This window comes from Antechinus flavipes, chromosome 4 (genome assembly GCF_016432865.1).
Source record: "Antechinus flavipes isolate AdamAnt ecotype Samford, QLD, Australia chromosome 4, AdamAnt_v2, whole genome shotgun sequence".
Taxonomy (NCBI): domain Eukaryota; kingdom Metazoa; phylum Chordata; class Mammalia; order Dasyuromorphia; family Dasyuridae; genus Antechinus; species Antechinus flavipes.
The window spans coordinates 45,520,335-45,536,858 of NC_067401.1; the positions used below are offsets into that span (position 1 = coordinate 45,520,335).

Sequence of the window (16,524 nt, forward strand, 5' to 3'; positions counted from 1 at the left end):
TGAAAATACTCTTTTCTAACTAAAAATCTGTTTTACACATGAAAAACATCAAAAAATAGAATTTCTGAGTAATTAATAATCAATTTATTAATTAGGCTGGCTAACAATCAAATTGATGGTCAGGTTTTCTCTCAGTAGCCAAAGCTCCCTAACATAGATATACTGAATGATTTAATATACTTTTAGAAAAGCAGATGGTCCTTACAGGTGAAAACCAACCCCGACTGGTTTATAATTAATGAGCAGCTAAACATTTAAAAGAGAAGGTGGAACAAGTCAGCTCCTTCTGCTGAGAATGGGACTTGCAGCAATCAGGACAAGGGAATCCATCTCATCAAGACAATTCTGGTTGGTCTTCTCCTTCATGAGCAGGGTTACCCCAAACTCCCAATGAAGGAATACCAGGACACTGGTTTAATGATTTGGGTCAGAAATTCACCTAAATTAAATTTTGTTTATATTCTCAAGAGAAGAAAATGTCTTCTAGTTGGGTGGGGTCCAGCCCAAGACTAGAAGCATATTCCTGGAAGATTTGAATAATCTCATCCATCAGTTTTGGCCTGTAGACACTGGTTGACTGACCTAAAGAGGCCAGATCCTATATGAGGAAATAGAAAAACAAAAGCCTGTATCCCAATTTAATAATTGGGAAAAAATGTTAAATTAATTTAACTTATTATTTTTATTATTGAATTGTATTTATTTAAAAGTTATAACTTAATTTAATAAAATACTAAATAAAATAATTTGATTATCTAATTGATTAAATTGAATTAAATTATTAAAAATTGGGGAAAATAAGCTTCATAAATGCTTACTGACTTAATCAGTAAAAAACATGGGTAGGTATATTGGTGGGTGGCGTGCATGCATGTGTGTGTGTGTGTGTGTGTGTGTGTGTGTGTGTGTGTGTGTCTGTATGTATGTGTGTGTGTGTAGGATCCATGATAATATCAATGTTAGTAAGTACTCTTTCCACCACTACAGACTTCAGCCTTTCTATAACTTAGTAGATCTTCTTTCAGAGTAATTACGAACAAAAAAATTATCATCTTACATCCAAAGTGGATACAAGTTTATCTGAATTTAATTAAGCTGGTCCTCAGAAAACACAAGTTCATACTCCAAGCCTTTCCACATTGATAGAAGAGTTGCTAAAGCTTATGTTCAACTGTGTGTAAGAAAGCAGGGTCACTACCACAACAAAAAGAAATAATAGAAGAGAAATTTGGTAAATAAAATCTTTTTAGATTATAATTATTTAGATATCAAGTTTCAATCACTTTTTATAGTATCTTTAAAGTCATATATGATTAAATATTCAATACATAACCTGGACAAATGATGACAAGAAAATAGTTTTAGATATGGTCAGTCATTAAACATTACAGGTTTTCTGAATGGCACAGTAACATAGGACAAGTAAATAATATAATAATGACCACAACAGCAATAAAAACACATTATATTCACATTTCATATTACTATAAATATCACAAGAAACCATCCTATTTACAATTACCCAAGAATGGGGGAAAAAAAGAGACTTTGGGAGAACTTAGGGATTTCCCTCCCAACAAGGAAGTAACATACAAAGTCATAAATAATATTGATCCAAAAATATACAAAACGTATACTAACTAATTCCCCAGTATAAATTTCAACTCTTTACCTCCTTAATTTTTTCTCTCTTTTCTCTGGTGTCTTCATCTTCAGGTTCTCCACCATTTATTCCTATGAGATTAGGTAAAGGGACTGGTGGCAGTGGCTTAGTTTCTTTCTTCTTTATCTCCTGGGCTATTTTATTTTTCTCTGTTTCAATCTCAGCTTGTATTGTCTCCCTAGACTTCTTTAGTTTCTCTTTTGCCTCTTCTAAAGCTCGCTCATGATCAGCACGAATTTTATTTCTCAGACGTTCCTCTTCTTCCCTAGGAGATAAGCAAGGAGGAAAAAAGGGAGCCATTAGAAGCGCAACAAACTTTATGTTATAAAAGAACTTATATATAAAGAATATACAGCCATCAGGGTATTCCACCATCTCATGCTAACTATTTTCAATTCTTCCACTAGAAGATCCATTATTAATCCATTAGCAAGAGATTCAAAAGTTCCTGGACATCCAAATATATGGGCATTATAGGCAAAATGACCTTGAGAGTTCAAAGAACTTAGAAACAAATGGGCATATCTAGAAATGAATGATAAAGGAAACAAGCACAGATTAACTATGACAATCAGCAAAAACTATCCCATGTAAAGAAAGGTAAAAATAAGATGAGGCAATAAAGATAAAAAAGAGAACAAAAGAAAAGAGAATATAGAAATATTTGGGTCAAGGAGACGGAAAAAAAAAATGAAAGGGAACTACAAAAGAGCTACATGGAAAATCATGTGTGGTTAAATCAACATTTTTTTACTGCACTGTGGATCTTAATTAGTCATCAATAAACACCTACTAGGTGCCAGGCACAAAGGATACAAAGAAAGATAAGATGATATAGTACCTGCCCTCAAAGAGCTTTTCTTCCATAATAAGAAATATGTAGGCATTTAAGTACACTCAAAAAAAATTTGTATTGCAACGTCACCAGTTGGGCTTGAAGAATGCATGAAGGAGAATATTTAAATAAGCTTTAAATAATAAGTTGGAAATAAGCTGTAAAGGATTTGCTCCTAGAAACCAGAAATCCAATGGAGTTAAGCTGGTGAGGTAATATAGTCATATCTATGTTGTAGAACTATCATTTTGGCAATCATGTGGAGGTCAGGAAAGAGAAAGGATGGGAAGCTGGGAGATCATTTAGGAAGGTGTTGTTAGCAGTCAGAGAGAGATGATATTCTGAACTAAAATAGGAGACACTATGTAAATAAGAAACAGGGACAGGTACAAAAGATACTGAGAAGGCAAAATGAACAAGATTTGACAAATGATGATGTATTCAAAACTGAAAGAATGGTAGTGTCACCCACAGAAATAATCAATTTAGACTTTTTTTTGGCAATTAATTCTGATAATCATAAAATAATTTTTATTCCCAAACCATGAAGGTTGTATTCCTAATTTAAGGAAATAACAGAACTTTTTAAGTACTTAAATATTAGTTCAAAAAATTAATAATTAGTGAATATCTAATCTTTTTCAATAATAAAGACTAAGTTGTCTATACTTATATAGTTCTACAAGATTAACACCTATTCTATAAGATTCACACCTATGATAATGTAATTATAACAGAGCATATAAGCTGGGACAAACTTAGCCAGACAGATTCATTCCATCTCACATCACCAGAGTGGCAGGCCTTCATTTCTCCATTGAAATCAAGACTCTGGAAGGCCTCGAAAACAGCTAGCATAAGCCCCAGGCAAGGAGACAAGACTGTGGAGAGAATAAAGAATTTGGACTTCATCCCTGGCTATTCTTGTGATGATTAATCTGCTGAAATGAAGGCTGCTCCAGAGACCTCCAGAAAACCAATCAGAACATTACAAACTTTCACAGTAAAAATATATCCTGTGTAAAAAACCAGTTTTGAATTTAATGCTAAACACTAAATAAAATATCAAAGTCACAATCCCCTTCCTTTAGTTTTATAGTCCCATTAACAATACATACACAGAGAAAAATGCATGGTAGAACACAAAAATGTTGGAAAATACAACATCATAAAGTTACTGGTGATTTCTTTTAACCACCTAATAACTCTTTCTCAATTTCTAATATTTGATTTTGCTGATCATCTTAACCTCCCTTAGATACTAGCTCTCCTTTCTAAGTTTTACAACACAGATATCTTTAGGTTTTTCTCCTATCTCTCTGCTCCCTCAAATCTTTTTTGTTGGATCATAATCCATATTAAACTACCTAATTGTGAATATACTTCACATGTATTTAAATCTTTTCTTGTTCTATACATTTTCATTTCATAACCTCACCAGTCCCACAACACTAATTGCCCTACATTTTGAATTAGTTCTCCTGAAGACACCATAACCTCCATATGTCCAAAATAGAACACATCTTTTCCCAAAACCATACCCTTCACCTAAACTTCCCTATTTCTACTACCATTGATCCTTCCAGTCACCTATATCCACAACCTCAGTGCCTTTCTTAATACTTCATTTGCATTCATACCATATATCCAATAAGTAATTATTAATCTTCTTACTTCTATCTCCACGGTATATCTCACAACTGTCCTCTTCTTTTCACTCATATAGCAATCATCCCCATTCAGCACTTTTCTACATTGGGAATCAAATTTATCTTGCTTGGCTAAATTCATTTCACAATCTGGCTTCAACCTACCATTTCTAGTCTTACTACACATACTACCCTTCAAATACTAAGGTCCGATCAAGCTGGCTGCCATCTTGTTCCTCATACACAGAACTTCATGTGGCACCTCTAAGCCTTTCTGATGGTTGCTCTTATTGTTTGGAAAGTTCTTAATGTTGATCTTTGTCTTTTAGACTTGCTCATTTCAGAACCAGATCATTATATATGGCAACAACAAGACTATATGACAATCAATTCTGATGGAGATGGCTCTCTTCAACAATGAGATGATTCAAACTAGTTCCATTTGTGCAGTGATGAAGAGAGCCATCTACATCCAGAGAGAGAACCATGGGAATAGTGTAACACAAAACATAGCCTTCTCAGTCTCTGTTGTTACTTGCTTGCATTTTGTTTTCTTTCTCAATTTTTCTTTTTCTTCCTTCTTGATCTGATTTTTCTTGTGCAACAAGATATGTATACATATATTAGACATAAATATGTATACATATATTGGATCTAACATATATTTCAATATATTTAAATTGTTATTTTGTATTTAATTTATACTTTAATATATTTAACAACTACTGATCATCCTGCCATCTAGGGGTGGGGGTGGGGGGAAGGAAAGGAAAAATTGGAACAAAAGATTTGGCAATTGTCAATGCTGTAAAATTACCCATGCATATAACTTGTAAATAAAAAGCTATTTAAAAAAAAGTGTTTTTTTTTTCATTAATTTTCAATCTCCCTGCTAACTGTGGCTTTATCTGTTAGATTTATATGGAACTTAAATTTAATTAAAATCATCCATCTTGAATCCAAATACATATATACATACATACATACATATGTGTGTGTGTGTGTGTATGTTTAAGTTGTATTGGACTACTTGCCAGCTAGGGGAGGGAGTAAGGGGAAGGAGAGGAAAATTTGGAAAAGGTTATGCAAGGGTCAATGTTGGAAAAATTACCCATGCATATGCTTTGTAAATAAAAAGCTTTAACAATAATAATAAAATTAAATGAATGAATGAAAGATTTGCTCATTTCTTCAAAGTGAGGCTCAAATACGACCTGCTACATGAAGCCTTTCTGGCTGTCCACCAATAGTGCCCCCCAATTACTTTGTGTGTATTTTATATATATAATCCTGTCTAGTCTTTGAGGACAAGAACTGTTGTTTCACCAAAGCTTAGCACGATGCATGGCACATAATATGTACTAATTAATAACTGGATACAGAATGATTCATTTATAATAGGTGATGAGAGAAGAAAAGGCTCAGTGTGGCACAGAAACATCTAAAAAAGATTCAGAGTATGAACATGCAACTAAAAAAAGCTAGAAAACAAAAAAAAATTTAATTGCTACATGAATACCAAATATGAAATTCTAAAAATCAAAAGAGATTAACAAAATTTAAAGTAATAAAACTATTGAACTATTAATTAAAACTGAGAACTGCTTTTATGGAAAAAAAATACATAAATCTTTCTTAATTTGTCTAGAAAAAACCAAATTATTAGAATAAAAAATGAAAAGGGTGAATTCACCATCAATGAAGGGGAAATTAAAGGAAGAATTAGGAACTATTTTGTCAATAATATGTTAATATACAACCCTAAGTGAAATGGACGAATATTTACAAAAACATAAATTGCCCAGCTTAACAGAATATTTATAATCCCATTTTAGAAAAAGAAACTGAATAAAGCATAAAATAATTCCCTAAGAAAAATCTCCAAGGCAAAATGGGTTTACAAATGAATTCTACCAAACAATTCCTCTATTATATAAACTATTTGGAAAAAATTAAATGAAGGAATCCTCCCAAATCACCAGCACTTCTTTACATGACCAACAAAGTCCATAAGCAAGAGAAAGAAAGAGAAATTCTCTTTAAAATAATCTTAGACAAATAAATATTTGGAAGTCTACCTGCCAAGACAACACCAGAAACAACATGAACACAATCACAAAACATTTTTCCACAAATAAAGTCAAATCTAAACAACTGGAAAAATATCGACTGCTCATATATAAGCAGAACTTATGTAATAAAAAGAGACAATTCTAACTAAATTAATAGACCTCAAAGTAAGACTATAACTGAATACTAGATTTCAGGTGCCCAAGATACTAAAATTTGTATTTCTTGCTAGTTTGGGAAGAAAGGACCTTACCAGTAGACAGTTGAAGACTTATCCAAATTTTGTTGCAAAAGAATATAATTTGGGTTATCAATAAATAACAAAATCAGTTTACTTTCTATAAAGTCTCTGTTCATTATCTTGAAATCTCAGATTGATCCTTTAATTTGTTTCTAAGGCTTATAAATAAAATGTCTGGCAAATAGTAGATGCTTGATAAATGATTAGAAAGATTTAAAAAGGTTTTATGTTCCATTCTTAAGAGTTTGCAGAATCACAGTTGGGTCAATGCCATTTCTTGTCACAACACAATAAACACCATAGCAGTCATTTGAAGACATGATGTAAAATAGGGGAAAGAGAGAAAGAATCCTTAGCATCATTTAAGTTGCTGGAGTGGAGATAAGGCTCAGGACTCACAATGGTCACTATAATTGATATGCATAGTCCACTATTAGGCAGGATTCTCAAAATCTGAAAGATGGTAAACAAAAAAAACAAAAAGAGTTTATGAGGGCCATGTGTGATCATTGCTTCTATCAAATCACATTCCTACCAATTCAGAAGTACATCCAAATCCAAATCAACATTTCATTTATAATTCTGGACATCCTAATCTATTTCTATCCTGGCAAGAGTACAAAATGATGAACTATGTTTAAATTAAGCTCTGCCACAAAAACTCAGTGACAGTGCAAGACTTAATATGAAAGAGAAAAGACTTTAAAAAAGAAAAAAAAAAAAAACTGAAGAATTGTCCAGGGAGAATCTAGAGTCTGTATGTCTGTGTGTACAGTGAATGAATGAGAGGGGAGTGGGGAAAGAGGGAGGAAGAGGGAGAGAGAGTGTTTTAAAAAGATGGGCTGGTCCCAAGATATAAGGGAAAGGATAACCAGTAGATACTCTGTGTGCAAATTAGCACCTTCTAAATGGCAACAGCAACTACATTTAGACCCTTCCTTGAAAATTTGTGGATAGATAAGATACATAAGATGGATGGGATGGGAAGATATGAATAGGTTGCAATCTATATTGTTAGAGATGAGATTATAGATCTATTTCAGTATTTGAAAATGTGGCATATATATACACATAATAAATTGTGAGTTTAGAATGACAGACATATAGTTTAACATTAATTAGTTTGTTGTGGGTTTTTTTTGTAAAGCTGTGTAAGTTTGTAACACTTTAAAATATTTGAATGACATAACTTTTTTTAGATATCAAGACATCTTCTAAGAGAGTAGATTGCCATTATCCACACTTTCTCATTCCTTATGGTTCTTTTCCATATTATCCTCTAAGTTTTCTACTCCAGAAGAGGTTCATATGATGTGCCATCTACAAAGAATTGTTTCCTTTACAGAAGCCAATTTTCATTTAAAATGAATTTCTCTATTGCATTTTATGTAACACAATTTTGATTATTCACTGCCATATATTATTACCAAAGACCAATGGTAAGATTTTCATAACAAAGGGCTAAAAAGAGAGTGGAAATAGTAGGAATCTCTAAACTTTGTCAAGAAGCAGATTCAAATAATAGCACTCATATCAACCACTAATAGTGGCAGTACCTGTCGGATCTCTTTCTAATTTTGATAAAAGGATATAGTTGAAAACTGAGTCATAAGGTGACTCATGTATAAAAAGTGATGAGGTAAAAGATTTGGGGGTAGGGAAAGAAAATCACTAATATTGACAAGGCTTTTCCTTTTGCCTCAAGTAAATGGTACCTACAATCTAGTTTTTAAAAGGGTCTCATATAGTACATTCTGGGTAATATGGGAATGTATTTCATTCTCTTTTGCTCAAGAATTCTCAGAGGGCAGAGACTGGTCCGTAAGGAGAAAGTGATATCAAGGAATGGGATAAGAAAAAAAGGACACAGTGAAAAGGAAAACAGAGGAGGAAGAGTCAGGTTTGTTTGCTTCCTTTACTCCCTTGAGATTAGATGACAGAAGAATGAAAAATGAGGTAACATTATCAGCAAACTACAAAGTCTCAGTCACAAAGTTTGCATTAAATTATTTATATTATCTCTGCCTACTTGACACGAGAATTCTCAGAGGTCAGAGACTAATAAGTAGTCAAGGAGAAGGAAGTTGTAAGAAATATGGTGAGATTAGCACATGAAGAGCAAAAAGACTCAAGTGAAAAGAAAGGTGACAGAAGGAGGAAATAGGTTTGTTGTTGTTTTAAATATACAGTGTTTAAGTAATTAAAGATCTCTAGTATTAAGTATTTCAGATAAATTTTTGGTACAATCTGGGCCACAAAGCTGGAATACTATCACAGAAAAAATGAATTAGCTCTCCTTCCCATTTTCTTGTAATCCAAAAATTTGATTAAAATATCTTCTATGTTTTTATCAAAGTCATCAATAAAATATTAGACTTGAAGAAGTACAAGGACAAGCTTTTCATCATGTCACAAAAAAAAAAAATTACCTTTAAGCTGAAATCAGCTGATTAACTTAAAGTTATTAAAAATGCAGTTTAGGTTTCTTCTGGGTCAATTATTTCTCCCAATGCAAATTAGACAAAAATGGACAGATCTAATAAATTTCAGTAAGTACTTCATGCTTCAAATAAATATTCCAGGAAGACAGCACAACTATCTATTAACCACATCAGTTCCATATATTATTGTACAACTTTTCATCAATAAGTCACTAAACATCATTAGTCATTTCTTCTTCTTGGTGTCAGTAAATGCAGAAATGTGGAAAGAAGCAAGATGGCTACATTCTTCAAATTAGCATCTAATTTGTCACCAGGACAATTCCAAGAAACAGAAAGTACTCACTTGAAGATCAGTTACTGTTAAATATACTTTTAGAAACAATTATAGGTAATGTACACAAGGTGCTTGTGAATCTTTCAAGCTTGTGAGATTTGTAGGCCCAATATTATAGTCTTGTTAAAGTGCTTTAGAAATTTTGCTTTAAGAATTCTGATGAAATCTTACAACTCTCACCTTTGTAGCCACACATGATATTTACTCTGATAAAAACTTTCTGGGATTTCTGTGTGGGGCTACCTGAATGGAATGTATATAAATTCTACTTTTAAGATCAGAACCACAGAGCTAAAGGAAAGTGAGAATCTAGGGAACCTCCACTCATCTAATCTGTCAAGTGGTGAAGGAAGTAGTTTGGTAGAGAAATGACTACTCACTACATTAATCCTAAAAGATTTCATACGGGATGAAGGAGAATTAACGTGGAATAATATTTCTCTCCCTTGAAGTTTAGGTACAATAAAGGTCAAGCAGTGGAAACTGATAAGAAATGCCCATAGCAGTTTATCTAGCTTGTTAGTATCTGTCGAGTTTGGCAAAGTGCTGCTTATTTTAAAGATATGAGGTTCTTCCCTCCTTTTTTTCAGGCAAGGAAATAAATCCTTCCTATTTTTAGGGAACAGACCCTCATATTTACTAACTGGCTCCAAAGAAAAGGGTATTTTCTTTTGTTATTCTTGATTTCATTCTTTTATTTGTCAAGCTTTCAGCCTTAATTTTGATTTTTTACAATATATTCAGATTCTTTTTCTTCCATCTTTTCTTAATATCCTTCATCCTCTCTAGTAAAATACAATATAAAGGAGAATTCCTCAAGTACTTTCACTTCCCAGGTGAAGACAAGCAATGAGTGCCTTGAGGAATAAGGCGAACAAAGCAAAATCCTGTAAGGGATGGTTAATACAGAGGAAATAGCCAAGATAAGCAAAAAGAAAATAAGTACTCTTAGTTGCTCTTCATGAATTCAAGCCCTGAAAGGGGCAGTTGAGATGGTTACTAAGCTTCTGTCAGTGACAACTCAAAGACTGAAAAAAAATGGGAGTTGTACCTCAGTCCTGAAGAAGAGCAAATATTGGACAAATTTTCAAGGAAGTGAAGAGATTATACAGTAAGCAAACTAGTACGGTCACGAACATTCTAAACTGAGTTATAAAAGAGACAATTGGTGGCTATCTAGAAAAGGAATCAGTGATCACAAAGACATAACCAACCTTGGACTGAACTGCGAGGTATAGGAAGGAGGTGATAATCCACTGAACTAGAAAGAAGGGGTTACAATCCTCTATGATTTGCCTTGCTCACAATACATGGAGTATTCAGCTCAGTTCTAGTGGTCACAGTTTAGTAAGGGCACTGAAAAACTCCTCTGTGTCCAGATGAGGGCAATAAGAATAGTCAAAGTCCTTGTGTCCAATCCCATAAAACTGGATGAAGGAACCTGGAATATTTAATCTAAAAAGGAAAAGATGAGTAGGGAGAGGGAAGACAGATACATAAATAACTATCTTTAAGTACTTTCTGAAGGGTTGTTTCCAGCTAGATGACACTGTGGATAGAGCACCAGCCCTCAATTCAGGAGGACCTGAGTTCAAAAAGGGCCTCAGATACTCAACACTATCTAACTGGGTGACCCTGAGCAAGTTATTTAATCCCAACTGCCTAAAAAAAAATGGGAGGAGGGGGGTGCTATTTCATGAAAAGAACATTTATTAAAAACTTACTCTACACCAGTTACAATGCTAGGTAATGAGGCTACAATGACCAGATACATAAACAAAAACAAAATTGTTGTAGTCTTCAAAGAACTTATAGTCTACACAGGGAGATAATATTAACCTACTTATACAAGCATATAAAAAACATAAACAAGGAAATTGAAGGCTTCAAAGGGGCTGGCCAGTAGCACTCAGAAAAGGCCTCCTGAAAAAGTTCTATTTGGCTTCAGAAAGCAGAACCAAGAATAATGTAAAAAGTTGCAAATAAGCAAACTTGGACTTGATATCCAGAAAAGCACTAAGAGCTATTCATAAGTGAAATGGACTACACATAAGTGAAATCAAAGCTATACATAAGTGAAAAATTATTAAGCTCACCATCAGTGAAGTGATCAAATAGTTATATTCTAATAGGTATTCTCTTTTAATGCTACAGATTGGCATCTATTGTTTCTGAAATCCCTACAAGGAAGACAGGAAAACAATTTCTGTCTTCAAGGAATTTATAATGTACTATATAAGTATGTAAATAAATACACAATAATTTAGGATTTTTAAACTGGGGGTCACTGAATCAAGTTCAGTTCTCTAATTTACAGATAAGAGAACTGAGGTAATGTGGGAAAGATTCCTATCTTTGATTCCCAACTCTCCCCCCTCCCCCCCCCAGTTAATCTAATTACCCTTTAACTCACAAATCCTGGTCCCTTTGTATTCCAATAGAAGATCCGAGCCTGTCCCAGCCCCACCTGGATCTGAGCCAACTTTGGGGCTACACCCAAAAAGCCCCTGGACCCTCTGTCCGGTGCCCTCCTTATTTCTTCTTTTACCTATCTCCTTACTTCCAAACCCAATAATAAATCTCTTTTGTCAATCTAGCTCTCGGGCCAATAAATGCCTTTATTGGGGACTCACGCTGCTACTAGACCTCATTTATGCCGTATCCTTGCCCCGAATCCAAGGGAATTGCAGGGGAGCTCCATTTGACAACCTGTATCCCAAACTTGCCACTAGACCTCAACTAAACCCTAATTTCATTTAGGTACCCCAAATCTAGACCTCAACAGAGGTACACAGCCTGCCCAAGTTCACAGTTACTAAACAAAATTTGAATTCAGATCTTTCTGACTCCAACTTCAGCATTCGAGAGCATAGACAACTAGGGAAATAAGAAAAGGAGCTAAACTTTCAAGAAATTATGGATTCAGTAGAGAAAGGGTTTCTTTTCATTCCCAAACTGGAATTTTTTTTTTGGGGGGGGAAGCAGATGGGTTTAAGGCCCTAAATGAGACAATGCCAAATACATAAGTTTTTCTAGATGAAGGATAAATCACTAAAGCCAGATGACTTTGCTTTGAAAGTTTTAAGGAAATCAAGGAAAAGTGAAATTATTTAATAGCTGGTCAAAATGGTCATCATAAATTATAACCATGACAGACGCCCCCCTAAAATAAGCAATCACTTTCATTCTGTCTAGGCTGGCAAAATCATTTTTTAAAAAAAAAGTAAAATTACTATGTACAAACAATTGGATCAAAACAATATTATGGCTTCCATAAAAGGGAGGAAGAAGGTAGAAAGAAATCTTACCTCCTTAATAAGGTATAATTTATTTAGACTTTCATAAAATTCTGAAAATATTTACAGATAAAAAGCTATTTTTAAAAATACTTATCTCAAAATTAGCTTTCTCCCCTCTTTCAAATCTAATTTTCTTGGTTTCTACTCACATTTCCCTGACCAACCATATCATCATCATTGAGAATGTAGTCATCTATGACCCCTAGCTATGAATGAAAGATTTATCAGGCACATGCAATGAGCCTACTTGAAACAAGGCCATTTGGCCCTGAAAAAATGGTTATTTTAATGTTAAATCTATGCCCAAATTTTTAAAACCAAAAATTAGCTTACTGCATGTTTCTGCAAAACTTCAAAACTAAAGCAATCTTATTATCTTCATTTCCTTTCTGAAAAACTTTTATTATTATCAAGTTTATCTTACTTTCACTGTAAGTTTTGATTTCTTTGATACATTCATAATACAAATTACCCTATATACTGAAGGGTAGTTTTATTTTTAAATCCATACAAATATTTCTACATCCAGATCAATTAGTCCCAAATTTTTAACTGCTACTTTCATATCATCTAAAAGTTCTATTTTCTCAATAATCCAAAGAAATAAATTAACATTAACTGAGCTACCCACAGGATGATATGACCTTTTACAGGTAGTTAATGACATTAGACAAGTAATAAAAGCTAGTCTCCAAATTTACTGATTAAGAACTTATCATTTTTACTATTGAGCATGGCTTATATTAGAGAGAAAGAAATGTAGTCTTCTGAAGCTATCAAAAAAGTACATATGACTATATATATATTTAATATATATGAATAACAGCAGACATTCATGTAAAATTGTGATTTTTCTCTGGAGTTTTTTGTTCAAAGATATGTGCATATTTCTAGTAAGAAACTTCATTTTAAATAGGCTGCACACTAAAGCCAATTTATCTAGTACAGAAACTTGATAGAACTTTCTAATTTGCAAACAGAAACAAAATTGCAAATTTCTCATTAACTGAAAAACAAACAAAAGGGCCCCTAAGTGGCACAGTGGCTAAAGTGCTGGGCCTAGAGTCAGGAAGTCTCTCATACTTCCTAGCTATGTGAGCTTCTGTTTCATCTTCTATAAAATGAGCTGGAGAAAGAAATGGCAAGTCACTGTGATTATTTTTGCCAAGATAACCCCAAGTGGGATCACAAAGAATCAGACACAAACGAAACAATAGTAACAAAAAGAGAAATTCTACAAAAACCTTGACAAGAACCAAACAAACTCAACACACAGATTGATGATGAAGTAGATACCACCGGAGGTCAATACCCAAATGTAGACAATTGGTTCAGAAATTTAAAAAAAAAAAAAAATCAAAAGTCTGTGTTTCTGAGAATCATAACAGCTATGTCATAAATCTGTTCCAAGAATTAGAAGTAGTACTGGACAAAACATACACTCATCACTTGAAGGGGGCAATCATGTTTCTCATCTCCAGAGTATCTGTGAGATTGATCTATGCACAAATTCAAAAGCAAGAGGCAGACTTAAATAATTTTCTTTTCCCAAACAACTGACTCAGAGGTGCAATTAATACATTATTTCCTGCTATGCTTGGTTATTGAAAATCATAAATATTTCCTATAGGGATATAACTAAAAGTATCTTATGCAATAATATAGATTATCAATATCAAGACAGGCATAGAAGAAAAAGATACCTACAATACATTGATATGTTCATCACTATCACATAAAATATTTCTTACAAAAAAATCAGATTTCTTAGGTACCCTTTTTTCTAGATAACACTTTATATGGATCTTCTCAAAACTAAACCATATGAAAGAAAAGAATCAATATTAAAGCAGCTAATTTGGAGGAGGAGAGGTAGAAAAAAGAACGCATATTGTGTAGATTATAGCAAGCATCAAACCATCAATGTATCTTGGACAAACAAAATAGTGAGGCAAAATACTGGACAGCTGAATAAGAGAACAGTATCTCGCTGGATTTCATTTCAGAATCCATAAAAGACTTTAAATGAATCCAGATGCTACCTGACACAAAAGCTCCATTTTTAACACCAAACTTTCAGTAAAGTTAGAAAGCTGTGACTCATGTAACACACATTACAGACTCAGAGGATCAAATTACAAGTAACCTATAAGTCAATGGAAACATTCATGGAGAATATGAATGGGGGCTGCAAAAGCCTGTTCTCAAGGATGACAACTATAAAAATGGCACGACAAATGCCAGTCAGAGCCTGTTTAGCCAGAAGAGTAAGCCAACTGGTCATATAAAAAGGGATCAGAAAAAAGAGACAACCAACACCCCTAGAAATTGTCAAGAAAAGCATGTCGGGCACAGGCCCAACAGAATTCCAGTGGCCTGTCACCTGCACTAATAGCAGGAGCGCCCAGGCTCAAGGAAAAGCCACACTTTCCAAAAGGACTGGTGAGCAAAGCCCCAAGAGGACACTTAAAACAGGGCTACCACAATCTCCCCTCTTGACTCACAGACCAGAAACAATGGCCTGGCCTCCTGCCATTAAACCTGTAATACCTGTAATCAATTGGTCTGAGACACCAAAAAAGACTTAACTTAAATTTGATTTCATTTCATTGTCATAAAGTTTAATATAAAAACTTTTCAGAGATAAGGTAGGTCTCTATGAATAACATCTAAAAATGCCTCTGATGAGGCAAAGAAAAAACAAAACTAAAAACCACCTGCAAACTCACTGCCACTTCCAGAGTTTTGAGGTTCAAACTAATAAACTTTTATCATAATTCAAATCCTGATAGCTATTATTTAAGGACATTTCGAAAACTTCCTTCCAAACTGAGTTCAGTTTTTGACCCTCATAAACAAGTATTCTTCAATTTCCACATTCATATGTTCTGAAATTTTTTCTCTGATCATCACTCTCATATCACTATATCTTTCCCTCTATTTTACAATTCCTAACCTTCTTCTTCATTCTCACTACTAATCTCTTTCTTCTTCATCCTAACTACTAATCTCTCTGGTCATAACCATACTACTAGCTACCCCCTTATCCTTAATTTCAATTCCTTTGTGAACCATTACTAATACATGTTAACATTTAGACTAGAATCCCTTGCCCCCTTAACACTATCATCAAACAAGACATTCCAAATCCCAACCTTGGTATACTCCAATAATCTGGCACCTTGGCTCCTATTCACATGTTCACAAGAAAGAAAATCATAAACCCATATTAATTAGGTCCACTTTAAATTTATATTGGATCATCTCAAATGGGTTGTAATAAGGCAGTCTTTATATATCCCCTTAATTTACTATCCCACTCACCACAAGCAGTTATTCTAAATCTCTTTATGCCTTCCACAAGCCTCCCATAGCATTCATTCCCTTTACTCAACCTTCACAGCTGAGGATTTCTTATACTTCACTGAAAAAAAAAAAAACTTTTTTTTTCAATTACCAAAAATTCATTTTTTTTTCCTTGCCTCACATACTACAAGAAAATAAAGGAAGGCAAGAAATAGAGAAACTCTAAATTGTCCTATATTGGTAATGTCCAAAAATGGAAGGGAAAGAAGAAAAAAAGGTTTTCTATAGCACCTACCATATACCATATACTATGCTAAACATTTCATTTGAACACATATCTGACCTGCACAAACACAGCACGCAGGTATTATCTTCATAATGGAGAAAACTGAAGCAAACTGAGGTTAAGTGATTTCCCTATGGGTTATAACATAGTCAGCAATGTCTGAGGATGGATTTGAATTCAGGTATTCCTGATTAATGGCCCAGTGCTCTAATCATTGGGCCATCTAGCATTTTTTATTTTGCTTATTAATTAGTCATCTCCATCATGAGGCGGACAGAGTTCTTTATCCTTCCTCTGGAATCATGGTTAATGTTAAGTTGATTAGAACTGTCTTTCAAAAAATGCACTAAATAACTGGAAAATGAATGGATGCCCATCAATTGGAGAATGGCTGGGT

At 33.8% G+C, this 16,524-nt stretch overlaps 1 protein-coding gene across 1 annotated transcript in view; it reads right to left on the reverse strand.

Annotated features, from left to right (window-relative positions):
* The window catches only part of MAN1A2 (mannosidase alpha class 1A member 2), a 232,307-nt gene that overhangs the window by 158,195 nt on the left and 57,588 nt on the right, over positions 1-16,524 (reverse strand). Inside the window, exon 2 of the mRNA XM_051992905.1 lies at positions 1,673-1,928. Coding sequence (XP_051848865.1) covers positions 1,673-1,928 — 256 coding nt within the window. The remainder of the gene's footprint in view (positions 1-1,672; positions 1,929-16,524) is intronic.